The following is a 27,486-nucleotide window of genomic DNA, read 5'->3' as shown; positions in this document are numbered from 1 at the left end:
TGATTCCATACCCAGAGTAACCTAGCCTGAGTGCTATCTCAAGCCCATCCTCTATCCAAAACCTGGAGCCAAAGCCCAGAGGAGGTTTGATGGAGGCTGTGTTGTAGAACTGCTTGTCCAAAAAGTGATTTTTAGTAAAGATTCCAGCAGGCCTGAGACTTTGAAGAACATGTAAAGATGGAGGGAGAACCCAAAACCCTTTGTGATGATGGGACCAAATCTCCGGTGTTGGGGAAGGCTGCCTAGAAGACAGAATGAACAACTTGTGAAGAGCAGTAGGCTGATCAGAAATATTTCTCAAGGGTACCTGGGTGACTTATCTGCCTTTGGCTCAGGTCGTGATCCTGGGGGTCCTGGGATCGAGTCCCGCATTGGGCTCCCCACAGGGTGTCTGCTTCTGTCTCTGCCTATGTCTCTGCCTCTCTCTCTGTGTCTCACGAATAAATAAAATCTTTAAAAAGACCGAGAGACTTCTCAAAGGTATCAACACTAGAACAGCAGTTTAATGATGAGTGGTAATTTCTTAGGGGGAAAAAGTAGGAGCAAGAGTACGTGCCAGACTCTGGAACAAAGCCCCACACCAGAGACCAGCCCAAGTGGCCACACCTTAATCACCCAGTTCACAGGTCCGGAGAAGGCACTCGGAACCCACGAGTTACTCAAAAAGATCTGCTATGGCAGGTGACCTCTCCTGGGAATTTTAACACAGGGGAATTGCTCAACTTGTAAGGTGAAGTTAGGAGAGAAATGGAAATTTAAAGGAATATTGCCAGAGAACAGAACAAACACCTGGATAGATGGCCTAAGACTGGCAGAGGCAGGCACAGGTACTCTGACGCCAACTTCCTACTGCTTGAGGTAACTGGAGTGGGGCTCAATTTCTTGCTGCCTAGGAGAATGAAGGACCTGCTTTGAGGGGGCCAGGAAAGAGGTGGGAAGAACAAGAGGCAGGAGAGGCCAGGGCATACAGGATCACGTGCAGGAGTTAGGGTTTTGTCCTGATAGTGAGCAGTCAGGTAAGGGTTTCACAGGGAAGAGACAGGACTCAGAAAAAGCACTGTGGTGGCCAGTGGGAAATGGGGGAGGGAGAAGCCAGAGACTGGGAGGCTAGTGAGAGGACAAAGCCCGAGTAAAAAAAAAACATAATGTCCTCAACTATGACAGGGAAGGAGAGGAAGAGGTGGACTCTAAAATCATCTCAGAGCAGGGAAAAACGAGACTGAGTGAGAAGCTGAGACATGGACCTACCACTGCCTAAGTGGGTCACAACTGCTTGACTATTCAGCCACCAGGGACATCTGACCCTCCCCAAAAACCCTACTGGCCATTTTTATCCCCATTTTAGTTGTGGAAACTAAGGCCCAGATAGACCAGTATAACTCACCATGGACAGCTGCTCCCTAGTCAGGAGTGAGGGAGGAAAAAGAATAGGGTGAGGGCAGCCCTGGTGGCGCAGCGGTTTAGCGCTGCCTGCAGCCCAGGGTGTGATCCTGGAGACCCGGGATCGAGTCCCACGTCGGGCTCCCTGCATGGAGCCTGCTTCTCCCTCTGCCTGTGTCTTTGCCTCTCTCTGTGTATCTCTCATGAATAAATAAATAAAATCTTAAAAAAAAAAAAAAAAAAAAAGGAAAGAAAAAGAATAGGGTGAAACAGACTAGACCAGACTCTGGCTGGGCAGGAGGGCCCAGGTACTTTGAGAAAACACAAACCATCCCATCTCAGAGCAAGTTGGGATCCAATCTCTTTATTGTCCGGGTACCCTCCCTGGAACCCTCCCAACTCCAAACCTATAGAAAAACTCCAAGCCTGGGAGTGTTCTGGGAGGGGAGGTAGAGTGTGGGGAAACCTCTGTGTTCTGCCCTCTGGCCTGGGCAGTGCCAACAGGGAGGGCGTGTGGGGACGGGAGGCTGATAACTCCACCTGCAGAGGATGTGGCACTGGCTGGGATGTGTGGGGGAGGAGGTGCCTGCTGCCAGCTCTCCTGGGACCTGCCGGGGGTGGTCTCCAGGGGTGGGTGCCCAGCTTTAGGCCTGGTACAGTGCACGCCCTTCTCCTGCCGGTGGCCATCGCTCCTGTCAAGCTGAGAAAGAGAGAGACAAAGGAGAGACTGAGGCTGGGAGGAAGAGCCCCTGGTACTCTTGATAATTGGGGTTGGGAAGACAAAAGGGAATGGTGTTTGCTATCTGCAGACAGAGATATACCTACACTCTGGCTCTGGCCTTCTAATTTTCTGGCCATGCAACCTTGGGTCAGTCTCTCTCTCCCTGAGTCTCCATTTCTTCACCTGAGCCCTGCACATCGTCTGTGAACTGGCTTCATGAGGTAAAACTTAGCCTCCCTGGTAAAACCAACCAGGAAGCTCCCAGAGGATAGACTGCGGATACAGAATTTCCGAAACTGTCTGGGACCATCTTGCTGGTGGAGCAGCTCATAGCATGGAAGTGTCATATGTAGAGATAGCTGTGCTGTTTTGAGGCCTTCCTCTACCCACGCCTATCTTACCCTGAGAGTTCCCCAAGGAAAGGGGCAGAGCGGGGTGGTGAACACCAGCCAGGGAGTAGGCTTTGAGTCCACATAACACTGGACTCAAATTTAGGCTCCACCAATCACCACGTTGGGACTGGTGGGATACTACCAGGGGGATGCTAAGCCCCCTGCCCCCTTTGGTGCCTTTGTTCCCACATCCATGATGCTAGCATAATCACAACTTTGCAGGGCTGGGATAGTTTCTGGCACAGAGGGCATTTCCTCTGGCTGGATCAAGTCCCAGCCCCTAAGCCCAGCACAACCATCACCCTCTGATGATGAACAGTGGGCAAGGAATTCTCTTACCATGCAGAATGGGGGCTATGGCCACAGGAGGCTCCTGGCCATCTCCCACAGACTGAGGACCACCAGAGCTCTGTGCTTTGCTAAGCGGTTCTCTTGTATGCCTCTTCCTCAATCCTGAACAGACTTAGCTACATACTATCAACTCTTCCATCACACCCCTCTTTGACTACCCGGCTCTCCAGCCCATCATCAGGTTCATGCTGATGGTCTGTATCTTCTTCCATCAGACTCACAGCTCCTCAAGGGTGGAGGAGATGGGCAACACGGCTCAGAGTGCGCCGAGGGAACCCCTGCAGGGCTGGCCCGGCTAGCCCATCCATGACTCCTGCTTTTACTACAAAGAAACGTGGGAGAATGGCCGAGGATAGAGGGGCCTTCCTTGTTGGGCATAGTATGACCCATGCCAGGTCTGCTTCACGGCATGCCTGCCATTTCACTTCACCCACTGACAACCAGGACCCCCGTACCTGCTTACTGCAAGGCCCCATCCTCCGCGTCTGTGTCCTGGCTGTGCTCCTGATAGGGAGGAGGCAACAAGAGATCATACATCATTCACTACCAACTCTGTGTTGTCCCTGAGGCCCTGAGCACATCTGGAGACCATACTCCAAAAGAGGGATAGACAGCCAAGGGGAATGATTATGGGAACAGTTTCCATATAGCTGGCTTGGGATCCTGAAAAGAAAGACCTTCTGTGTAGAAACACGTCCCCCGCTATACCTAGAACATCCTTGACTGGTCCCTTCTCTCTTTTTGGGGGCCCTCAGACCAGCTCCCCATCTTTGGGGCATCTAAGCCTTTGTTAGAAGACTACTATGCCTAAGAGAATAATTGGATCAAAAAAGGAGAGATGAGCTGGGGGCATGAGGAGGACCTCTTAACTATGGTGGCCATGAGCCCTTATGTTTTAGTGCCAAAACCCAGTATCGATGAAAAGGAAAAAGTTCCAGATCTGGTAAAGAAGTCTGGGCTCTAATTCTGGCTCAGCCTCAGTTATAAAGCTCCAAACAAGTTACTCTACTCCTCTGAGCCTCAGTTTCCTGAGTAAAAAGGTGGGAAGAATAATACTTTGCACAGTGCAAGGCTGTTGTTACGGTTACATTAAGTTAAAAACTACAAGGCCTAGTGCTCATTAGGTGCCCATTAGGTAATGCATAGTAAGCACACAACAGTTATCTCACATACTGAGTCTGGTCTACCTTCCTACTTACACGCTCCCGCTAACAGCTTCCTGGTTCCAATACCAGACAGAGAGATCCTTCCAGGCCTCCCTCAAGAGAACCTGTTTCCTACTTAAGCAGTAATGGCTTTTAGAAAACCCTCAGGTAGAGTGGACAGCCAAACTTCCTGTGGCTTCCCTAGGCAATTCCAGTCCTGGCCCCCCGGAACTCTACAGACTATGTGTGCTCCCTTGAGCCCCTGACTCTTCCCTCCTCCAGATTATGTAGAAAGTGAATCTAGAATGGGCTCTGGACTAAAGAGAGGTCTACCTCAGTGGGACTTCTGACTGACAGCTGAAGCAGACATGCCCCTGCTCTTCCTCACAGGGCTAGAATCTCAAGAGAAAGAGGGAGGAAGAAACTCACAGGGCCACTGTCCAGCTCGTTCCCCCTACCACTGCTGCCCTCCTGGAAGCCCCTCCCCAACTGTGCCCTCACCAGCTCTTCCTCACTGTGCGTCAGCAGCCCCTCCTCATCGCCGTCGTCTCGGGCCTGTGCTTCTCCCTGGGGTGTGCCTGCTTCAGAAGCTGTGTCCTCCTGGGGGGCTGGTGGCCGGCTGCTGCCACCACTACTGCCCCCACCACTGCCACTGCTGCTGTCGCCCTTCTTCTTGCCATCTTGGGGGAAAAGGGGTAGGAAGAAGGGAATAAAACTCAGCCTAGGGCAGCTGCCCAGGGTAATAGCAGAAGGTAAGTCTCACCATGGTGGATCCATGGACAATCAATCTATGCCCTGTGCACTGTCCTCGCCCCATACTCTGTCCTGTACCCCTGTCACTGAGCTAGGCAAGGACCCTTGGAAGCTGACCTGGGTTAGCCTTCTGCTCCTCGGCAATCTGCTCCAAGCGGCCCAGTAGAGCGTCGATGTTGGACTTGATCTGTGTCAGCTCTGTCTTGATGGTCTGCAGCTCACTGCTCTTTACTGGGAGTGAAAGGAGCATAGGGCTGTCACCCAGGGGCTGGGAACTTGACACTAACATAAGACCCTAGCCCCCTTCTGCCAACTCAAAAGGCAGGCCAGTGGTAGGAACTGTCTCATCTGTGGTTCTTTGGCAGAGAAAAAGGTTGGAGCTGGCCATGGCCTTCACTCCAAGACTTCTGAGGCCACGTGTATAGTAACCAGCCCACCTTTCTGAACTTGGGGACTTTCCCCCCTTGATCTCAACTCCTGAAAGGGACTAGAGATGGTAAGAATGCAGGTGTGATACGCACTTGAGCAAACATATGTGTTTTGTTTTTCCTAGTGTTATAGGATGATGCCTAGATTTCAGGTATATAAATGTGTTTTATCATCAGATCTCCTGGGTGCCTGACTGCAGCATGTGTACACCAGAATGAACATGGAGCAGTGGGCCTGGGCAAATTTGCCCTTACTAGAGAAAAAAAGGACACCCTGTCCTTACTGGGTTCCATGTGACAGCACTGGACATTTCTGTGTCCAACCCAAGCCCCTCCTCCTCAAATGTCAGCCTTTTCCTCTTAGAAATGCATAAAAATACTCACTTGGTTGTGGTAGAGCTGCGCGACTGTGGGAGATTTGTTCCTTCATCTATTTTCCAATGTAAAAATATGTGATTCTATTATTTTGCTAATGAGAAAAATAAAAATGATCTATGAAGAAGTTCTAGTCACTCACACTTGATCTTGGCTGAGCCGGCAGTAATGGCTGTGGAGCGGGCAAAGAGCTTGACAGGTATGGTGGTTTTGACGCGCCGGACCAAGGGGACTGTGACCCGTGGTCGCTTCACAGGGACCGCCCTGGGCACTGGCACAGGTGACAGGCGGCCCCTATAGTCGAAGAGCCTGTAGGGGCAAATGGGCCAGAGGCTGCAGCATGGCCTGTGGCCACCAGAGGGCACTGCGACTCTAGACCAACATGCAGCTGGTGGGCAGCCTACACTCTACACCTCTACCGACCTAACAAGCCCCCTGAGGGTAAAGAGGAAAGGCTTTCCAGACCTTAAAAGCCGCTGAGACTCTCATTACATCCACCTTTCCTACCAGCCAGGTTGGGTAAGGGCAGGTGAGTGGTAATGGTTATAGTCCCGGTTCACAAAAGGAGCCAACAGACCAGCCCCAGAAAGGAGCTTTCCCTAGATCCCCCTGATACCTAGGCCTGTTATTACCTGACCTGTCTTCTGCTGAGTCAACTGCCACCCCAACCTCTGGTCAGAGATTGCAAATGTCCCTAAAGCAATGCAAATTGCCAACCCAGAACAAAAAGATATAGGAATGGATAATCCCTAAACCTGCCTGAGCCTCAGTTGTTTTTTGAGCCTGTTTTTATTTGCTTCATGAGGACGGTTACCTTAAATTCTGTGCCAACTCCCCACCCCACCACAAGGCTGCTGTGCAGGCAAAGAATGAGACACTTGGTTAAAAACATACATGTTAATAAGATGTGACAGGTGGAAGGCCAGGGTACTAAGACTGTCAAACCGGGAGCCTATGACCTCAGAGGCATGAGGCTGGAGTCCAAGCCCTCATCCTCATTCTGAGCCCCCTTAATTACCCCATTCCTCTTAGTCCACTTCACAGATAGACAGGAAGAGATCCAGCAGAATATCAAGATTAGGCAGCTCAATCAGAACCTTGGGCTCTCCAACTGTATGCTGCCCTCAATTTCAACACCCAGCCCTCTCCAAGAGGGCTTCTTTTCCTGCTCATTAGGCAGAAGCTCATAGGCTGAGGAGGGGTCTTTCATACCACATCTGCTACTATTACCTTTCTGCAGGGAACAGCAGCCTTAGGGGTACACTATGGGATCACTTTGGTGACAGCCAGGAAACATGCCAACACTGGGCAATTCAATGCCCCATGGCTTGGCACTCCTTTGTTCAGAGAGCCCCTGCCCTAGGGTGGTGATGGCTGGAGATGAAGAGTCTCTGGGAATGGATCCAGTCCCAGACCCTGCATTTCTGCCCCTAAGGGGAGGGGGCGGCTCTGGCCTGGGTCAGAATCACTGAACCCCAGAACCCCAGAGCTGGAGGAGCCCTGAGGGATCACTTGGTGCAAGCCCATTTCATAGGATGGGAGGGGATCTGCCCAAAGACACATGATCCATTCAGTGGCAGAGCTGAGATTAGCACCCAGGTCCTCTCACTCCCAGGCTAGGGAACATTCCACTACACCGCACTGTCTCCTAAAACCATTCAGTGGTAAGAAAACCAAGGCTCAGAGAGGTTCTGTTCTTCCTTCCCATAGGCCAAGCAGGAGGGAGAGAAGAAGTTTGGAACACCCCCATCATGATTTTCACTCAAGAATGTGGCTGGTGCCATGGAATGGAGTTCAGAGCTCAAGGCTGCAATCTGATGAAGAAGGGGGCCACAGACTACCAAGGTCTAATTCAGACCTCCAAAGGATCGCTGACCTCTTAGCTATGAATGAAAGGCCAAGAGGCTCACACTGAGCTCCGAGGTCCCTTCCACCTGGCTGAGCACCTCCAAAAGGTAAGGAGACTGAACAGCAGGAGTGGGAGGACTCAAACTCCCTGTGCCTAGTAACCTCTAATTCAACTTGCTATTTTTAAATGTTTCTTGCTACCTAGTCCTGTTGAGCCCCACCCTCAGATTAGGAGGAGGAAGGGCAGAGAGTGGGAGACAGTGTGGAGTGGGGGAAACTCTGACCTGGGGACCTGAAGAACTAGACCCTAGTTCCAGCTCTGCCACCAATTTGTGGAGCAGCCTTGGGCAGATGCCTGTCCACACCTCTGGGCTCTGGTTCACACTTGGGAGGACCGAGTGGGCTGCACCAGCAATCTCTCAGGACCCTTCCAGCTTGGCTGTTTCATGCCTGGGCACGCCCCTCCCCCTGCTCACCTGTCGTAGAAGTCGTCCCGGTAGTAATCATAGTCAAAGCTGTAGCCACTGGGGAAACAAAGGGGAGAGGGCCAGGGCTTAGGGACAGCCACTCAGCCCGCTCTCCATAGGTCCTCATCTCCAAATGCCTCCCCAGACTCTAGGCTCGCCACACTGTCACCAACCAGTGTTCACTCCCTCTGTGGAAAGAGGGACCAATCCCACCCAGATGGAGAGAGACAAGACAGAGCGCCCCACCTGTATATGGCAGATGCTGCTCTCTTTAGCCCCTTGGGTCTGTTAGGCTTGGGCTCTCCAGCCATGTTGATATCTGCGTAGAGGGAGGGAGGAGGCACAGTCAGATGCAGGCAGAACAGTAGGGTATCCAAACATGTATCACCCTCACACACGTGAGCAGCAATTTCTATGTGTTTATGTGAGGTACACGTGGACTTTCCTAACTAAAACAACCAACAGAGGTCTTTACACATTAGATTCATACCCGCACATCACAGAGATACACCTATTTACAAATTTACATTCAGACACCTGCATGCATGCTCACAAACCTCTCACTCACGCACACATGCCATGGGCATCACACATATATATGCATTCTCAAGTACACTCATGTAAATAAATACTGCAAATACATATCTTCACACACATGTTCATGCATCCAAGTAATCAAATAACATAGCTGACTCCAACGTCCATATACGTAACTGCCCATACACAAATGAGCCACTGCACATTCAAGCAAATGTCCTACCAAATCTTTATACCTAGAATGATGCTCAGCATATGACAGACGTGTGTATATAAATATGCATATCTGCTTATATGCACTAGTATATTCTGACACACATTTGCATAAATATACATACTAAAGATGTGTCCACATGTTCTCCACATGCTTAGCTATATCCACATATCACATATACAGATATCTCTTCTTGAACACAAGATACATAGAAGTAGGTGCACTGTACACCCTCCAAGGTAGACGGCCACATGGCCACATCGTATATACACAGCACCAAGGCCAAAGGCACCGCTTTACCTTGTGCTCCCAGCCCCTCCTCCTGGCTCTCATAAAGAGTTCTAACCTAAGCCATCTGTAGCCCAATGTAATAGGCTATGCTAGTCCACCCTTCCTTTTCTCTTAGGAATCTGCATTTTAACTGGAACTATAAGGCTTGTCACTAAGAGTCATTGTGAAAGCAAAGACAAGATAGAAGCATTTTTAAGAAGCTCCTAAAATACTCCCATACAGGCAGATTTTATAACTACTTCATTTATAACTTAAATACAATTTCAGAAAGAGGTAGTGGGTAGTAGTAAGGGAAACAGAAAAGTGCCTAGGGAGGAGCTAGAAAGTGAAGGCTGGAACCTGCTCAGAAAAACACTAGAAGCAGGGCCAAGGAAAGACACTTACCCAGAGTCTGCCCGGCCAGCACCCGCCCATTCTCTCCCAGCACAGCTGCCCGGGCATGACGCTCGTTGGCATACTGCACAAAGGCATAGCCTTTGTGCACAGAACAGCCGGCCACACGGCCATACTTGGAGAAGATGGTCTCCACATCTGACTTCTTCACCACAGCTGTGTTGAGGTTTCCGATGAAGACCCGAGAGTTGATAGACTTGGGGTCATTCTTGTTGGTTACATTGCTTGTCTGGATCTTCAAGGACATGGTGGCCACCTGAAGAGAGAGAGCCACTGTGAAGCTGGGTCCCCCAGATGGGCTTAAAGGCTATCCATGGCCCACATCCTGGCTAAACTGGATTGCTTTGTGCCCTGCTACACATTCACCCCCACAGTATCCAGCCTCTCCATTTTACATCTTGCTGGGCTGCTGACCTCATGGCCAGGTGCTTTATATACGTTCCCTCATTTGGTACTGATATGATAAGCAGAACCAGGACATTTCACAAGGGAAAAAAAATGCACATTCAGAGGCCACAGTGCTAACGAGCAACAGGGTTACAATTTGAACTCTGGTTGGCTTGAGTCTAATTATTTTAACCCCATTCCTTCTTTAATATTTATCTGAAACGTTACCCCATGCAGGATCTAAATTTGAAGACCTTCCACTGTTTTTCTTCTGTTCCTTCCATGTAGAAGAAGGCAAAGAAGTCACGTGGAAACTGCAAGTAATATCGGCTATAACAATGACCACATTATGAAAATTCTTTGGGTCTGATCCAGACATCAACCTAGCCTTTTGGCTTTCTTTACTGGTACCAGCTATTTTTAAAAAGGTGTGCTAAACAAGCCTCATTGAGCACTCTCTGCCGGCTAGGGATGGCATGCAATATTGAGTAATCACAAGACCCTATAAACACTACTATTGTTCATATTTTACCAGAAACAGACCCCAATAAGTTCTTTAACTTGCCAGGAATGAGCACTCAAACTCAGGTCAGTTGGTCCTTACACACCCCCTTTTTTCCCCAGCTTTATCACTCTCCTTTCCCAGAGCTAAAGCCAATGTAATAGTTAAGTCAGCATATTTACCTAAGAATTGTTTTTAATAATTTAGAATTACTCATTTTTATACTGACTCAAATTTTACTGTTTGCTTAGAGAGCATAATGTATCTACTCTTTGCTCTCTACACTCTGGCAATGTCTTTTACCCCAAGGGGCTGTACAAATCTCTCCTACCCCAGACCCTAGACAGGTTGCATCAGAAGACAGGCTCCAGAAGGAACAGAAAGGGAGGCTTGGTGACAGCAGGAAAGGCCTAACATTAAGTACTGGTATTTATACTTCCAGCCCAGCTTTCTGCTCACTGGCATGGGTTAGTACAACTCCCTTTTGTAACACTATTTCAATACCCTGCCGTAGAGCTATTACAGAAGGTGCTAAAGACCCTAAGCAGTATGTATAAAAACTCTCATCAGCCTAGGTTAATAGTAAACACCTGCCTACTAACCTAATATTTTTGGGTGGAGGGAGCTTCTTTTCAGGGAATTAGAGCAGAGTGGAGGATAAGCTGGGAAAGGCATATCTTTTGTTCTGCCAGGTAAGAGACTTCTTCAATCCCTCCAACCTGGAAAAGGGCATCTTCTGACCAGCAGGTGGCACTGATCACAAAGAAACTAAAAGCTGGGGCCTGAGAGTAATTGCAGAGGAAGAAACCCACTCCTATGGTGGGCTTGCAGTAGCTCCACAGATATACTGGGGGCAAGTGTGCACCATCCTAGGTTAAAAAAAGTGGGGGGGGGGGGCTGAGAGGGTATTGCTATTGATGAAAGAGTTGGTGCTAAGCTTTGGAAAGGGCCTAGAAGGGACAAACTCTTTGTTAACTCAGTTTACTTTTGTATCCAATCATCATTTGTCAAGCAGTATGGAACACAAAAGATATCACACCCATGAAAGCACTTAATACTGTCCATGAGCAACAGAAAATGCTCAATGGATATGGGTTCCCCTGAGCCCTCCATTCCTCACAGTCCTCTCAGATAATCCCCCTATCTAGATGACAAGTCATTCAAAAGCTAATTCCTTAGCCATCCATGGACATAAAAAAAAGTTTGTGGGGCTTCTCCATGGGCATCAGGTAACTCTCCAGGTTGGTTCAGCTCAGAGCCATGAAGTTTTGGCTCAGGGAGGGGCTACCTACTTCGGCTGAAGGGAACCAACCACTGGCCTGGGATGCAGACCAAGACAAAAAGAGAGGGGGATGATGGTTCAGACCTGTTGAGGACTACTAGGCTCTGCCACTGACCTGGCAGGGACATGATAGATGCTGGGTTCCCTCAGACCTCTGGCTGGAGCCTCTAAAACCACTGAGCAGGAAGCATTTGTTGAGCAATCTCTGTTTGGTGATAGAGCAGAATCAGCACTCACTCCTTGGCTGGTGAGTAAAGTTCTTCAAAGTTTGGCCATACCCAGTCTTTTCTCTCATCACTTGGGGTTTAGGACAATGCACATAGAAGGACTTTGTAAATGGTGAAGCTCTTTATAGGATCTAATATTACTCAGACTAGTTGAACTTCTTTGTTCTTGTTAACACTGCCATTGTTGAGGCCCATTCTAAATGAAGGTCAAGGTCAGACTGGAGCACATTCTGAACAATGCCCAGAAAAGGTAGTCAGAAGCCACATCACACAAAGGCTAATACAGAGAAGCGACCAGGGGAAATGTATGCCTATGGCCATTCTTGGTGAGGCATTCGCAGGGCCATGAAGAAATGTCCACCTGAAGCATGAAGCATGCTCCAGCACCAACTCCTCCCTATACTCCCTATCTAATCAGCCCCTCAATCGCTTTCAAGACCCGCACATTCCTCCTAAGGGCAGTCTGTGTTGCTACTGTGTGTACTCCCTAAGCCCAAAGGGATAGTTATTGTAGGGTATGGAAAGGCTTCTGTGTTTAAATGCATTTATGAGGCTCCTGAAAGTGAGGGATCAAGTTAGGGGTAGGAAATGAAAAGTGTGCCCAGGCTAGCTCTTCTGGAACTGCTAGGTTCAAGCACAGAATCTCAAAGAGTCAAGAATTCTAAATTCAGACATGGTCTTCCAGGTTGTTATGAACTTAAAAATTTGTTAGCTTCACTTTATAACCTTCAAATAGTTAGACACATGGTATGTGAGCCTCCATCTGTACTCTTTGTTCTGCCCTGCTAATGTTAGAGGCAAGCCTGATGAAGCCTGGGACACAATAAGTACCCAATGAATATTAAGAGATATGAGGGAGGAAGCAGTGAGAATAATATCCCAGGAGCATAGCCCTACTTTAGGGGGGTGGCGGGCAGGGTGAACACCACTGGGGGCTGAGGTCCCAGGCACCACAGTAAAAGACTAGAATCTCTAACCCAAACACCCCCTCTGCCCCCCCATTGACCAACCATTCCCAATTCAATCTTCCCCAAACAATTCATTATTTGGTTTTTGCAGGTTTCCCCCTGGCTTAGAGTAGGAGCCCTAGAAAATATTGACATCCTATTCAGCAGAAGCTGCTAGACTTGATAAGCTATTTCCCCCTGGGCCAAGCTCTGCCTCACAGATTAGCTGTGTAATTGAGAGCAAGGTGTCTGCAGCCCCTAGAGGCCCCATGCTTAGCAATGAACCAAGGAGAGGTGGGTAGAGGAACTGTTCTTGGTGGGAGGAAGGAGGAGGAGAAAGAACCAGACTTATTTCCAGAGACTTCTGCAATGTCGGATTAGCAGAGACTTCAGTGAACACGGAGTTTATATGTCCTCACTCTCAGGAACAGAGGACAATGGACTTGGCCACAATGCTCCAGCCCAGAAGTAGCAGGGCCAAGAACCCCATGAGTCCTCCAAGTCTAGGGTTCTTATATTCCACTTTTCCTTTTGGGCTGGTGAGAGACAAGCCCTCGGGACAGTGCAGGGCTGGGAGGGGGTAATCCAGATATGATATTTTTGAGGAAAACTAGGGGACTAGCTCCCAAGTGTCTTCACCTTTACCTGCTGGAGAAACAATTGCTGCATAAAAGGGGGCCCCTAAAGCTAATTAAAACCCACCAGTGACACAGGCTTTGAAATGCTTTGAAATGCAATTTACAGCTCGAAAGGATGGGCTTATTTCTCCAAGCTAATAAGAACGAGGAAATTTGGCAAAAACAAATCATTTTTCCCAGTTGAAACATTTCAGATGGAATCCAAGAGCCAAGCCTGAACATGTGGTAAAGTGACAGGGCTTTCTAAAGGTAGAAAAATCCTAAGACATGACCAGCCCTGAACCTGAACTCTGGGTAAATGAGACCCCCAGAGAACTATCAAAGGAAGAAGAACCTCTAATTACTCAGTGTCAGACTTTACAACTTATTTAATCTTTTTTTTTTAAGTTTTTTTTTTTTTTTTTTTTTGTTTGTTTAAATTCATGATAGACAGGGATCCCTGGGTGGCGCAGCGGTTTGGCGCCTGCCTTTGGCCCAGGGCGCCATCCTGGAGATCCGGGATCGAATCCCACGTCAGGCTCCTGGTGCATGGAGCCTGCTTCTCCCTCTGCCTGTGTCTCTGCCTCTCTCTCTGTGTGCCTATCATGAATAAATAAAAATAAAAAAAAAAAATTCATGATAGACAGAGAGAGGCAGAGAGAAGCAGGCTCCATGCCAGGAGCCCGACACGGGACTCGACCCGGGACTCCAGGATTGCGCCCTGGGCCAAAGGCAGGCGCGAAACCGCTGAGCCACCCAGGCATCCCCACTCCAACTTATTTAATCCTCACAACAGCCCTGTGCAGAGGTATTTTAAATAGGGGAATAAAGACTCAGAGAGGCTACGTTATTGGTTGGTTAATACAGCAAAGCCAGAACTGGAACTCAGATCTGTTCGACTACATAAAGCCTATTCATAGAGATGCCTTGGGTACTGAATGCCAAGGTGACAGAATGTGTCATCCCAAGTCAATGACAGCCTCTTGGTTATTGCCCCTTCCCCTTTCTACTACAATGTTTGCACAGGACTTTAGTGAGCAAAACCAGTTTATATCCTTGATCCTGACATTATCAGTCTCATAATGAAAAGCTGAGGATCAGCAAAGGTAAGTGGCTTACTTAAGGCCATTCAGCCTAGTAAAGGGGAGTAGTTAGGGGACTTGAATCCAGGCTTCTACACACCACTGTTTCAGCAACTGTCCCAAGCCTCTGACTCTGCCATGTCAGCCCTTATGCCCTCCCAACCATAGCTATCGGGATCAAGTCTATCTTCAGCACAACCTCTGAGGCACTTGCCATCAGAATGCCTACTGCTCCAACTCCATAGTTCCTCCCTGGCACTGAATCTCTTCTTCTTAAAACACTAATTTCAAAAGAAGAGCTGCTGCTTTTGGTCCTGATGCCCCGCAATGCTATGTAGGGCCTCTGTCTAGGCCAATCCTGCTGAGCACCTCTGGCCTTACTCTCCAGTGTACAGATGAGGAGCACACCAGCTTGTGGCCAGACCTCTGCCCTTAGATAACCCTGGAGATACTGGGCAGTTTTGAAGGAAAATAGCTATCAGTGATGGCAAGGCTATTTCTGGACAAAGCCAAGCAATTAGACTGATCAGTGCCCAGGGCTTCCTTGGTCCAGAGGCTCCTGGTTAACAGGCGGCCAAGGATGACAGAACATCTATTAATCTCATTAAACTCACCAGGCCCCAGCTCATTAGCATTGCCCAAATGATCATTACTGGCCAGACAGGACTAATTTCCTAAGGAATGCTCTTTAGTTCCTGACAATTCCCACTCACATGAGAAACCCCAGCTCCCACTATGTGAATACTGAGGTCTCCTAGGAGTGTAAGGAGTACGGACTACAGGTTCAGGAGGCTTGATCTTGGTTCTGATGTGTGACCTGCAACAAGTTACACAGTTTCTCTGAGCCTTATCACCTTATTCTGAGAAGAGAAATAATCTTTGCCTAATTACCTTTCAGATCTGATACAAAATCAAATAGGCTAATCATTGTTTAAGTGCTCTGCTGCATCTGTAACATACTATAAAAGGAAAGAGGATTATAGATATTATTACCCAACTCCTATCCCCTTCACTCACTCAACAAACATTTCTTAAGTATTCCCCTCTGTGCTGGCACTGTGGAGATTCTGGGAACAAGTGCTCACAGGCCTTGTCTTCTACTTGCTTTGACCTGTTTCTTAACTATTTCCTAACAATAAAGGGAAAAATTCACCGAAAATAGAAATATGATATGTAAACTCAGAATATGCCCCTTAAACTCACTAAGCCTTAGATTCCTCAATTGCAAAATGGGAATTATACCAATCCCAGAATTATTAGAAATAACAGGTATAAAGTGCCTGGTATAATGACTAGGACCAGTAGGTATTTACATAAGAAACTCAAATGCCCTGGGCCTATGAAAACAGATGCATCTAGCCCAGCACTCTAGATTATCCACATTCCAGCCCTATATTCTTTACCCCTGTCATTTCCCAGTGCTCCATACTCTGCCTAAGAATAGAGGAGTCAGGAGCAGAGGGCCTACACACACTCTCTTCCCTTGTCCTAGTGTCTGGAACCAAACCTAGAAATTTAATAAAGATCCCCCCAGCCTATGCCTGATTTGACAGGTACTACTATAAGGAGCTAGGAGAGGAAAGAACATTAGCTGGGAGAGGTGTCAAGCCTTCTAAGCCAGTGACTCACTACTCAGCTATACCATGAAATTCTATTCCTATAACACTGTTATCAGCATCTGATAGGCCCTGAGGGGAGGCCCCAAAGCAGAGGCAGGGCTGGGGCCTCAGTCACCTTTCCCCACAGTGTAGTCTGGGTATATACCTTATCTTCCCTGTATCTTGCACCCTAACTCTACCCCTGATTGTGGCCTTAGGCTGAGGCTAGCATCTGTAACAAGCAGCCCTTCTAGATATGAGGGGAAAGGCAGCAAGGACTGAGTAGGTACAACCTTGGCCCTATAATCCCCAATACTAAGTTACATTTAGGGACCTAAAAATTGGGCTTGCTTCGGCAGCACAAATACTAAAACTGGAAAGATACAGTGAAGAGTAGCATGGCCCCTGCACAAGATGACACACAAATTTGTGAAGTGTTCCATGTTTTTAAGAAAACAAAAAATAAAATAAAAATAATTGTCAACCTCTTTATTTTTGTCAAAGGAAACCATCCAAACACACATTCAATTATAGTTATAGCTATCCAAATACTCACTGGGCCAACTCATTCATCCAGCAATTGGTCTGGTACTTGATTCTCAAGGAACTCCCAATACATCAAGAGGACTACAAAGCACATGTGCCTGGGCTGGAGTCCACAGTCCCAGAAGTTGCCCAAACAAAGCATTCCAGGACATTAGAATGGGAAGGAGCATTACAGAAGGCTCCACAAAAAAAGAGTATGTTTAAGTCGAATTCCTACCAGGCGATGATGTAGGGAGAGAGGTCATGCCTGACAGGAAGGACTGCGGTACAATGCACAAAACATACCCTTCACCTTTGTTCCCTGCTCTACCCTCCCTCCTGCAAGTATATGCACAGTAGGGCTGGAAAAAAAATGTCTCAAGATAAGAGAATTTCTTCAGTGCTGCCTCTTCTTCTCTTGATAGCTACATACTAATTCTTATCCTGAGGAAGAAAAAAAAGGGAACACAATTCAATATGTAGCAGCTTTGTACCAGGCACTGTGTTGGAAGCTTTACAAGACTTATCTTTCACAATCCTGACCACAACCCAATGAGGTTAAGTACTATCATCTTCACTCTTCAGATGAAGAAACAGGCTCAGAGAGAGCTTAAATAATTTTGTCCACAGTAACATTAAATGGCATGACTAGGATAAAAAGACCCTAAGCTTATCTGGTTCTAAAGAACTCCACTCTTCTACTACTCTTCTACTCCACTAGATTGCTCCCACTGACCTCCCCTCTTCCCACAGAAAGACTGATTCTGGCTTTGCTGCTGATATGCCACATGACCTCAGGATCTGGAGCATGTGACCATAAAGAGCTCTTTCAGGGTTAACCATGTGACTGTGATAATCATTACCAACACTTACTGAGCACTTACTACTGCACTCAGTCTTCTGCTGTGGGGTAGGTGATAGTATGTATTGTCTTCACTTCACAGATGAGGAGCCTAAGGGTTGGAGCTTAGTCAGGCAAGCCAGGAAATGGCAGAGCTGCAATCAATTTGAGACCAGAGCTAGTGCTCTGGCCCAAAATGGCTTCCATGCTAAGCACACCCTGTACCAGCCAGGGGGTCAGCTTCTAACACTTTCTAATCCTTTGGGCATAAATGCATGGGGTCTTGCTGAGGGCATTCTCTCACATCCAAGAGCCAATAAGCACTTGCTGTGAGCTTGGAGGATGGCCCTCCCTCCCCCTTCCTACACCTTAAGGGGCCAACTCCTCACAGTGATAATGTGGCAAGATTAGTCACTGCTTGCTGTTGGTTGATTATAGCTATTCTTTTCTGTAAATGAAGTTTAAAAGTCATCAAAGGGTCTGTCAGCTGTGACTTATGAGCCTCTTTCCCACAGGGAAGTCAGGCAGTGACAAATGCCCCTCTCATTCTGCCATCCATTATGAGTCGGAAGGTGCCATGTTCCAATTATTGGAGACCCCGATGGAGCTCATGGAAAACCCTGTTCCAAGCTGTGGCCATTATTCAGGCCTGGCAGCACTGTGCCGGCAGGGTTACCCTAGGTCCAGACCCCACCGGGTAAGAATGGAATAAGAGCAGGTTTCTGATTTTGTGAGCCAGCCCTTACCATCCCTTACGTGTGTTATCTCTGGTGGATTTGTCCTACACGTATTTCACAAACCAGTAAAAACAAAGGCACCATGCGGGCCGCCCCAAAGTACCCAGGATTAAGACTGCCTAAACAAACAGACATGAGGAAATAAGGTCATGCTGCCAGGTGGAGAAGGTGAATATGATGCTCAGGAGGAACTGAAGATAAGATACTTAGGATGTTCAAAGAAGGTAGTGACTGAAAGGGCCCTTACAGATCATCTAGTGTGATCATCTGCCTCAGTACTCAATACTCATTATGGCACATCCTGTCCAGCTAAATGCTGAGGAACCAAAGATGAATGAAATATAGGCCTTGCAGATGAGATAATTAAGGTCTGAAGAAGTGACTTGCCCAAGGTCACAAAAATAAGTTAGTATCAGTGATGGAATGAGAAAGCAGGTCTCCAGACCTCTTGTGAAGTAGAAAATGTAGAGAGACAAGGAGCTCTCTTGTGTGCCAGGTTCTTCATGCAGAAAATGGCATAATAGTTAAGAATGCAAGCTCCTGGGGCACCTAGCTGGCTCAGTCAGAGGAGCTCTTGACCTTGGGTCATGAGTTTTGAGTCCCATGTGGGGTGTAGAGACTACTTAAAAAAAAAAAAAATTTTTTTTTTTTTTTTTTTTTTTTTGCGAGAGAGAGAAAGAGCGCATGCGCACGCGCACAAGCTGGGGAGAGAGGCAGAGGGAGAAGCAGACTTCCTGTTGAGCAGGCAGCCTGATTCAGGGCTCGATCCCAGGACCCGTGGATCATGACCCAAGCCGAAGGTAGACACAACAACTGAGACCATCCAGGCACCCCTTAAATAAATTTTTTAAAAACTTAAAAATATATATATAAATAAAATAAAAGAGTACCAGCTTCTATTCAAATTCCACCTACACACTTACTAGAGGTTTGACTTCTGGCAAGTCCCTTAACCAAGTCTCAGAAAAATGGGGATTCAGAGCTGTGGTGAGGCTTAAATAGGATAATACAAGTTATGATAACAGGCACATATTAAGTATTTCAAAATATTATTTATCATCAAGTAATTCCTGAAACAACCCTTTGAGGTAGGTATTATTAATCTCATTTTACAGACAAGAAAACCAAAGCAAAGAAATAAGTTTATTCCATTTCTTTCAAGTCCTTTAGCCCAATTCTTTTAGACTCTGGTGTTAGACCAATTAACAAAAACTATCCTAAATCTTTTTCCTTTTTGCTTCTTTCAAGAAAGAGAGAACAGGATAAGTAGGCCAAAGATAGGAAGTTCAAGGCTTGCCACTCAACACTTTAGGAGGTGATATATCTACTCTAGGTCATGCTAGATCCTGCAAGGAACAATGATCCAGGCTGAGACTGCAACAATCTTCCTGAGGCCTGGGCATCTGAGAGGAGGGTATATTCCTGAAGAGGCTGGTATTCCTGGACCCTCTCTCCTTGACATTGGGTGACATTAGGAAACTAGCCAGGAAGTTGTAACTTTCACAGTCTTGTCTCATGGTTGCTTACAGTAGTCTTTCCTATCCTAGGGAGTTTCTTAAAAGTAAGGTGGACAGAAATATCAGAAAGGGACACAGAACATGAGAGACTCGTAACTCTGGGAAACAAACTAAGGGGGGTGGAAGGGTAGGTGGGCGGGGGGTGGGGGTGACTGGGTGATGGGCACTGAGGGGAGTACTTGATGGGATGAGCACTGGGTGTTATTCTATATGCTGGCAAACTGGACACCAATAAAAAATAAATCTATATAAAAAAAAAGTAAGGTGGACAGATTGATTCTCGAATAATACAGTATACCCAAGAGCGTGACTGGCGGAAGCAGATGAGCAGCCAAGACATAACAGTGCACTTGAATCTTCCAGGTGCACAGCCAAATTATCACTGTACAGAATTTTACGTTCTAATTGAGCCTATGAGGTGCTATCTTTCCAAAGTAGAGTGGGTCATATGATACAGCATAGAGAGGAGTATAATCTGCTGTGAGAAGAGGCCTGTCACCAAGCAGGAGCCGAAGCCTACATGTTTATTCCCACATAAGAGGCCATGTAATCTGGTCAGGAGAGCAGCCTCTGAGACCAAAATGCCTTAACTCTGTCAATGAACTAGCTGTGTGACATGACCTTTGGGTAGTGTCTTAGTTTCTTAATGCTTCAGTTACCTTATCTATAAAATGGGCACAGCAATAAATATCTCTGGGGCTGCTAGAGTATAAAATTTAATTCAATTCATGTGTTAAGATCAGTGTCTGGTACATTACAAAGTATGTAAATACTAGCTACTGCTGCCACTATTGTTATTGCTGGAAACTGCAAGAACTTTTCCTTAGGAGTATCAAAGGGAAGGTGGTGAATCCTGCTGTAATAATGTCACCAGAACTGAATTGTGATGAAGGAAAGAACACTAGAACTGTGGATACAATAATCTCTTCAAGTGTGTCACCAAAATTCTAGTATTTGGAAATGTGTCTTGAACATAAAAGGAATCACAAGAGTAGGCATTAAGTGTTGAATAAGGGGTGCCTGGATGGCACAGCTGACTAAGATCCAACTCTGATTTCGGCTCAGGTCATGATCTCAGAGTCCTAGGATCGAGCCCCAAGGTGGGCTCCACGCTCAGCACAGAGTCTGCTTGAGATTCTCTCATACTCCTGCTCATTCTCTCACTCTCTAATAAATACATCTTTAAAAAACAAAAAGTATTGTATGAACAAATGAGTATCTAGAGTAAAGCAGTACCCTACAAGAGAAAACAACTTGAGAAGGGGGTCAAGAAGAGGCCCTTTCCTAAGTACAATTTCCAAAAGGCCTCTCTGTACCTGAAGGACCCAGAAGGCAGGCTGGGCTTCTCTTCTGGGCAATGGGGACCCAGGGCCCAATACTGCAAGAAACCTTTATTTGCTGCTCACTGTTCTGTGTCTCTGACATAACCTCCACATCCTGTGGCTACTCTATTCTGAATAAGGCAGCAGAAGGCTGTGCCATTGTGGTGCAGATATCCCCATTTTCCAGACTATCTTAGAAGAAATAAGTGACTCTGAGGGACACAGAGAGGGAGGCCTAACCTCACTCAAGAGGGAGCTTGCCCTAAGTTAAAATAGCAATAGGGGATTACTAGCTTTGGATTTCTGCTCGCCCGTGGAGCCCTGGGTCCTAAATTCCATCTCTACTAGCTGTATGAACTTGGGAAGGCACTTCACTTCTTTGAGGTTCAAGGTTCTCCATCTCTAACATGGGTAAAAAAAAAAAAATCCCTCTCTGTCCACTTGCAATGCAGGCTGTTGTGAGGGTCAAAGAGATAATAACATATGGGAGTATACTCTTTTACACGAGATATGCTTCATAAATACGGACAGGAATGTTGCCTGGATGGACTGCTGTTGCAGGTCTTCCTAGACAGAGGGACCTGGGCAGGAAACCAGTCAGCTGGAAGTAGGCGGTGGATGGTGCACAACTTGGCAACGCAGCCAAGCACTGTGCCCCTCGGGTGTAAGGGCAGTTGATTAAAATCCTTTCATGTGGAATCAATATTTTGCTCATTACAATAATTTTTCTCCTTGAAAATACATGAATGCTACCCCTCACAGCCCCACAAAAGCTTGATCCTGCAGAGAGCATATGCATTGACATATGTGTTTTTCTAATTTCTTACATTCAGACCTCTCTCCAGAGTGCCGATCTAAACATATCTTAGAGCTCACTCAAGGCATGACCCTACAGTACCATATGTTTGGCCCAAAGGGGACCACTGAGAATGATGTCACAGTCATAGCCACTCTGCCTTTGTCCCCCTGGTAACAAATTAACTCCACAAACATTACGAAGCATCTGTCTCTTGAGTGAAGCATGTTCCTGCCACCTCCTGTTTAAGACTCTTAAGATTTGAGTCCAACTCCTTTAATGAGGCTTGGAAGCCCCTTCATGAGTTAAAGCTATCAAATCCATACACAACAATACTCTAAGGGGTTGTAAGTCACACTCACTTTACAAATCAGTGAACCCCAGTTCAGACAGGCAAAGTCAGTTGCCCATGGTCATACAGTGAGCAAGTTGACATGAACTGGGTTCTTCTGAAGGACTGGATATCAGACTCCAAAGTACTGAATCGAGTTTGAAACCACCTTTTTGGGGATCCTTGGGTGGCTCAGCGGTTTGGTGTCTGCCTTTGGCCCAGGGCCTGATCCTGGAGTCCCGGGATTGAGTCCCACATCGGGCTCCCTGCATGGAGCCTGCTTCTCCCTCTGCCTGTGTCTCTGCCTCTCTGTGTCTCTCAGGAATAAATGAATAAAATCTTAAAAAAAAAAAAAAAAAAAAAAAAACAAAGAAACCACCTTTTCTTGGACAAGACTATATGAGACAGGTGTGGGGACGGAGCATTATCTGGTTCAGGCAAACCTTCCTTTCAGGGTGCTGCTTAAACACTGTCCCTTAGTGGAGGCTGCCAATCTGACTTCTACCACCCTCAGAGCTGCAGAATTGCTCATAAATTTGGCATAATGACCAAAATGTTCATTTGCATGTAATATGGTACATATTTGCATATCTAAGCTCAAGGGGGCAGTAATGTCACCAGCATCAAATAAAAGCCAACCAATGAACCACAACAACTTAGGAGGGGGAAAATCCCCCAAGACAGCAAACATAACATATCCAATGAACTTCTAGTCAGTTAACTGATCATACAGAAAGAAGCAGCTGTAGTATCTGTGGCCTTTTCCCGTCAACATCTTAGAAAGAATTAATCAACCCTTTCTGGTCTCTTTTCCCTCAGAAAAAAAGAGACACTAGGGGCACCTGGGTGGCTCAGTGGTTGAGTGTCTGCCTTTGGCTCAGGTTGTGATCCCAGGACCCTGGGATGGAATCCTGCATCAGGCTCCCTGCAGGGAGCCTGCTTCTCCCTCTGCCTGTGTCTCTGCCCCCCTTCTCTCTCTCTCGTGAATAAATAAAATCTTTATAAAAAGAAAGACAGACAGAGACAGACACAACACTACACAAGTTTCTACACTCCAAAAGCTGGTCAAAAAAACTTTCCTCAAAACTTTAATACAGGTCTCAGCTGTGGGAGCAAGAGCACAAGCCATGGAACAGAAAGACCAGGATTTAAATCCACGATCAACTACTTACTTATTAGTCCTATAACTCTGGACAAGTAATTAAACTCCCTGAGCCAATATTCTCTATTAAGCATATACTGCGCCATATACTCAATCATCCATCCTTTCATTCACATAGTAAACCAAGGCCTACGAATTTGGCCTCCTAAAGATTTTAAAATGTAGCTCTCTCTATTCTTATTACCACTTCCCCAAATCATCCTCCACACAGTCATTGGAATAATATCACCATATCACTCCTCTGCTTAAAACTGAAATTAGGGGGATCCCTGGGTGGCTCAGTGGTTTAGCGCCTGCCTTCGGCCCAGGGCGTGATCCTAGAGTCCCAGGAATTGAGTCCCGTGTTGGGCTCCCTGCATGGGGCCTGCTTCTCCCACTGCCTGTGTCTCTGCCTCTCTCTGTGTCTCTCATGAATAAATAAATAAAATAAAAAACAACAAAACAACAACAACTCAGGCAACCCAGGTGGCTCAGCGGTTTAGAACCGCCTTCAGCCCAGGGCCTGATCCTGGAGACCCAGGATTGAGTTCCGCATCGGGCTCCCTGCATGGAGCCTGCTTCTCCCTCTGCCTGTGTCTCTGCCTCTCTCTCTCTCTCTCTCTCTCTCTGTGTGTGTCGCTCATGAATAAATAAATTAAATCTTTAAAGAAAAAAAAAAAAACTGGGATCCCTGGGTGGCGCAGCGGTTTGGCGCTTGCCTTTGGCCCAGGGCGCGATCCTGGAGACCCGGGGATCGAATCCCACGTCGGGCTCCCGGTGCATGGAGCCTGCTTCTCCCTCTGCCTGTGTCTCTGCCTCTCTCTCTCTCTCTCTCTCTGTGACTATCATAAATAAATTTTTTTTTAAAAATAAAAAAATAAAAAAAATAAATGTATACTGTCTACCCTGTGTACATGCCTTTAAAAAAAAGAAAAAAAACTGAAGTTAAAGTTTTGCTTTATTATTTCAAAATTTGTAGCCAATAATTTAGGTATTTGTATTCCTTAGTGTATTTATTTTTTGAAATTACAAGAAAAAAATAAAGAAATTACCATAAGAAATCACCTAAACCCCTACTCCACTCAGGATGAAACTCCTGTCGGCACCTTGGTATAGTTCCTTCCATTGTTTTTTTCTTTTGCATTGTATTTAGATTACACAGTAAAATCATGTATCCAATTCTGTAGCCTAATTTTTTTCAATTATTTTAATATATATATAACATATTTGTCTTTATTGCTGCATAGTTTTCAATAAGCCCCATTTTTTAGAACTACTGTTTTTAGTGACTCAAAGTTTTCTACGTGAACTTATTATAGTTTAGACTGGTTGTAGTCAGGTGGTCATTTATGCTTCTCCCATTTTCTCATGATTATAAATAACATCTAAGGTAAGGTTTATTCTAATATTTGATTATTTCCCTAGGACAGATTCCCCGAAGTAGAATTACTGTGTCAAGATCTATAAACATGGGGCGCCTGGGTGGCTCAGCGGTTGAACGTCTGTCTTCAGCTCAATGCGTCCCACAACAGGCTCCCTGCATGGAGCCTCTTTCTCCCTCTCCCTCTGCCTTTTTCTGTGTCTCTCATGAATAAATAAAATCTTTTAAAAAAGAATCTACAAACACTTTTAAGACTCTTGAGATACATTAATTGCTTTCCAAAAATGCTATACCAATTTATACTGCTATCACCAATGAATGCCACTTTCATGACAACCTCACCAGAACTGTATTAAAATGGGGGGAAGGGTGCCTGGGTGACTCAGTCAGTTAGGCGTCTGCCTTCAGCTCAGGTCCAGGATCTTAGGGTCCTGGGATCAAACACCATGTCAGGCTCCCTGCTCAGCAGGGAGTCTGGCCCTCCTCTCACTTGTGTGCGCATGTGTGTGCTCTCTCTCAAAATAAATAAATAAAATCTTTTAAAAATAAGTGAATAAAATGGGGGGCAGGGGAGTGTAGAAAACTGGGGTTAATTAGGAGGGAAAAGACAAATCTTCATTGTTGTTTTCATGTGTATGTGAAGATAATAGTGTCTTAAGTTTTTGAGTCTACAGAGTTTTGAATACCATAAAGAAGTAATTATAGGTTCCTAGGCAGAGGGATAATATGCTGAAAATTTCATTTATCAAAAACTATTTATTGAACATGTATTACTGTCAGACATCTTACAAAATATAGACATAAACAAAGTACAATCTCTGCCCTGGAGGAATTCGCAGTCCACTGGTAGAGATCTCAGAAAAACCAGGACTTCTGTTTCATCTTGGTAAGGGCTAGGACAGGAAGACTTAGGAACTCAAAGGACAGGAAAGAAGAGAGAAGTCAGGAAGGACTCAACAAGATCTGATCCTGTCCAGAGGGAGAAGATGAAATTAGCCCACATACAAATGAGAGGGAGCATGAGCAAAGCTGTGGAAGGAAGCTAAAGAGAGTTACCATATTTAGGGAACAATAATATGTACTGTGGTTTGACTGGAATGCAAGGAAAGAAAAAGGGCCTGGCAGAGGCCATATCAGAAAGGGCCGCTAAAGAACCTGGACTTCATGGAAGCCATGACCTACTCCTCTGTGACAAGCAGGTTAGAAAGGAGGCACTTCTAAGTCCCTACAGCTCAGGAGTCTGAACCACACAAGTCAACCTCTTGGTCATCCCACCAGGGTTGGATCCTTTTTGTCTTATGTGTTAATCTTCTCTCACCAAGCACCAAATAACTTTGAGTATTTTTCACATTTCCAATAATGCTCATGGATCAATTAATAGATACTTCATGCAATAATACACACAACTCACAATGCCCTTAACCTGCCAATCTCAGCAGATGCTCAGTAACTGCCTCTCTTGGCAGATGTCCTGCCTCAGACATGTCCTGTCCTCCCCCTTCTTACTCATTCTGCCAAATAAAAAAAAATGTGCCTGGGTTCAAGAAGCTATAAAGTATGTAATAACTAAGCAGCACACTGGGTGGCCAGGAGGAAGGCCTGGGGGATATAAATCCTTCCCCACTGTACATTCCTCAAGCCAAGGACTCCCTCAGCTCTACTGGCAGTTTTGGAACAGCACCACCTCCCCCTTCATAAAAATAAAATAGGTTTTTCCAATTGAGCATGTTAAAAGTCTCCTTTGAGTAGCTGCTGACCCTTCTCTAAGGTATTACCTACTTTCTACATTAATAACAGCTGCTTTAATGATGACAAGGATATTAATAGGATGACTATTTCAACAATTAAAATAACAGTAAGTCATTCTCACCCTGCTAGTTGTGTTATGAGCCATGGGCAGTGGGATCTGTTGTGCTGCCTAACCTCCATCTGAGGAGACTGTATTAAAATGGTCTATTTTCTGTGTTATCTCCTTTCCTATGCTGACTGTGAATTCCTGATGGCAGGTCCATATTCTTTCATCTCCACATCCCCTCTGCCTTTCAGGATAGGCTCTGGCCCAGAGTGGGAGCTCAGGGAGTATCTGCTGAAATGAACTCCATGTACCATTGCCCCTGCCATCCTCAGTGTCAATGCCTCTTAAAGAAGCAGGTTGTACAGAGAACACAGCCAGAAGAGACTCAAGAGAGAGAAAAAGGAGGTATTTCCACAGGAGCCTAATCCACCCCAGCCTTTAGGAAAGTCTGTTTTATAATGTAATACATGATCATTGTGATTTATTAATTGATTATATGGCTGACACACTGCTTAGTATTTTACTTCTCATTCTTACAAATCTTTGAGGTAAGAATTATACCAAGGTCAAAAGAGCCCTTTCTGAGGCCCTTTCAGAAAAATGACTCTGGAGTCAGACAACCTGGGTTCACATCTCAGCTCTCCAATAGATCAGCTAAATGATCCCAGGTAAATGACTTAACTTCTCTTGGGCCTTAATTTTCTCATTTGTAAAATGGAAATTAATATCACAGTATTTTCCCCATAAGGTTGTTTCCCCATAAGGATTCAATGAGATAATGTATCATCCAGTCAAGCATTCAGGAATTTTATAAATTAAGAAAATTAAAGTACTATTGGCCCCATTGTTCCAAATATCACACTCTTATTGTTGAATAAAGTTAAGAGAGATACTGCTTCCTCAATAGAGCAAGACCAGAGCCAATTTCTGATTTGGTGATGGGAGGCTAAGGCAAGGAGGAGTTCGTTCTCTGAGCACAAATCCACTGATATGATGCCCATGATGAAAACTCTTCAGAAAAGCCTTCTTTTCCTATCCCCCAGGCAGATCCAGTCACTTCCTCCTCTGAAATCCAATATCCTCCATAGATCTCTGCTGCAGCAACTTTTGCTGCACTTTTGTAATTCACATACCTGTCTCTCTCCAGGAGACCCTGAACTCCT

The 27,486-nt window shown here is 46.1% G+C and overlaps 1 protein-coding gene and 1 non-coding gene across 10 annotated transcripts in view; one reads left to right on the top strand and one right to left on the bottom strand.

Annotated features, from left to right (window-relative positions):
* Window positions 1-1,728: 1,728 nt before the first annotated feature.
* The window catches only part of RALY (RALY heterogeneous nuclear ribonucleoprotein), a 154,535-nt gene continuing 128,777 nt past the window's right edge, over window positions 1,729-27,486 (bottom strand). For 5 of the 9 annotated variants that reach the window (XM_049100539.1, XM_025469768.3, XM_025469766.3 and 2 more), the window contains 8 exons: window positions 9,287-9,551; window positions 8,107-8,179; window positions 7,870-7,917; window positions 5,688-5,854; window positions 4,860-4,973; window positions 4,491-4,669; window positions 3,300-3,348; window positions 1,729-2,080 (listed from right to left, as the gene is read on the bottom strand). In XM_049100539.1, coding sequence (XP_048956496.1) covers window positions 3,304-3,348; window positions 4,491-4,669; window positions 4,860-4,973; window positions 5,688-5,854; window positions 7,870-7,917; window positions 8,107-8,179; window positions 9,287-9,542 — 882 coding nt within the window. In that variant the 5' untranslated portion in view covers window positions 9,543-9,551 and the 3' untranslated portion in view covers window positions 1,729-2,080; window positions 3,300-3,303. The remainder of the gene's footprint in view (window positions 2,081-3,299; window positions 3,349-4,490; window positions 4,670-4,859; window positions 4,974-5,687; window positions 5,855-7,869; window positions 7,918-8,106; window positions 8,180-9,286; window positions 9,552-27,486) is intronic. The other 4 variants (XM_035705972.2, XM_025469770.3, XM_035705971.2 and 1 more) reach the window with 1 other exon arrangement.
* LOC112674318 (U6 spliceosomal RNA) lies at window positions 16,281-16,386 on the top strand. Its single transcript, XR_003145369.1, has one exon. It is a non-coding gene; the product is annotated as a U6 spliceosomal RNA (small nuclear RNA).

The sequence above is a fragment of the Canis lupus genome, chromosome 24 (genome assembly GCF_003254725.2).
Source record: "Canis lupus dingo isolate Sandy chromosome 24, ASM325472v2, whole genome shotgun sequence".
Lineage (NCBI taxonomy): Eukaryota > Metazoa > Chordata > Mammalia > Carnivora > Canidae > Canis > Canis lupus.
This window is presented reverse-complemented; position numbering and strand designations above follow the sequence as displayed.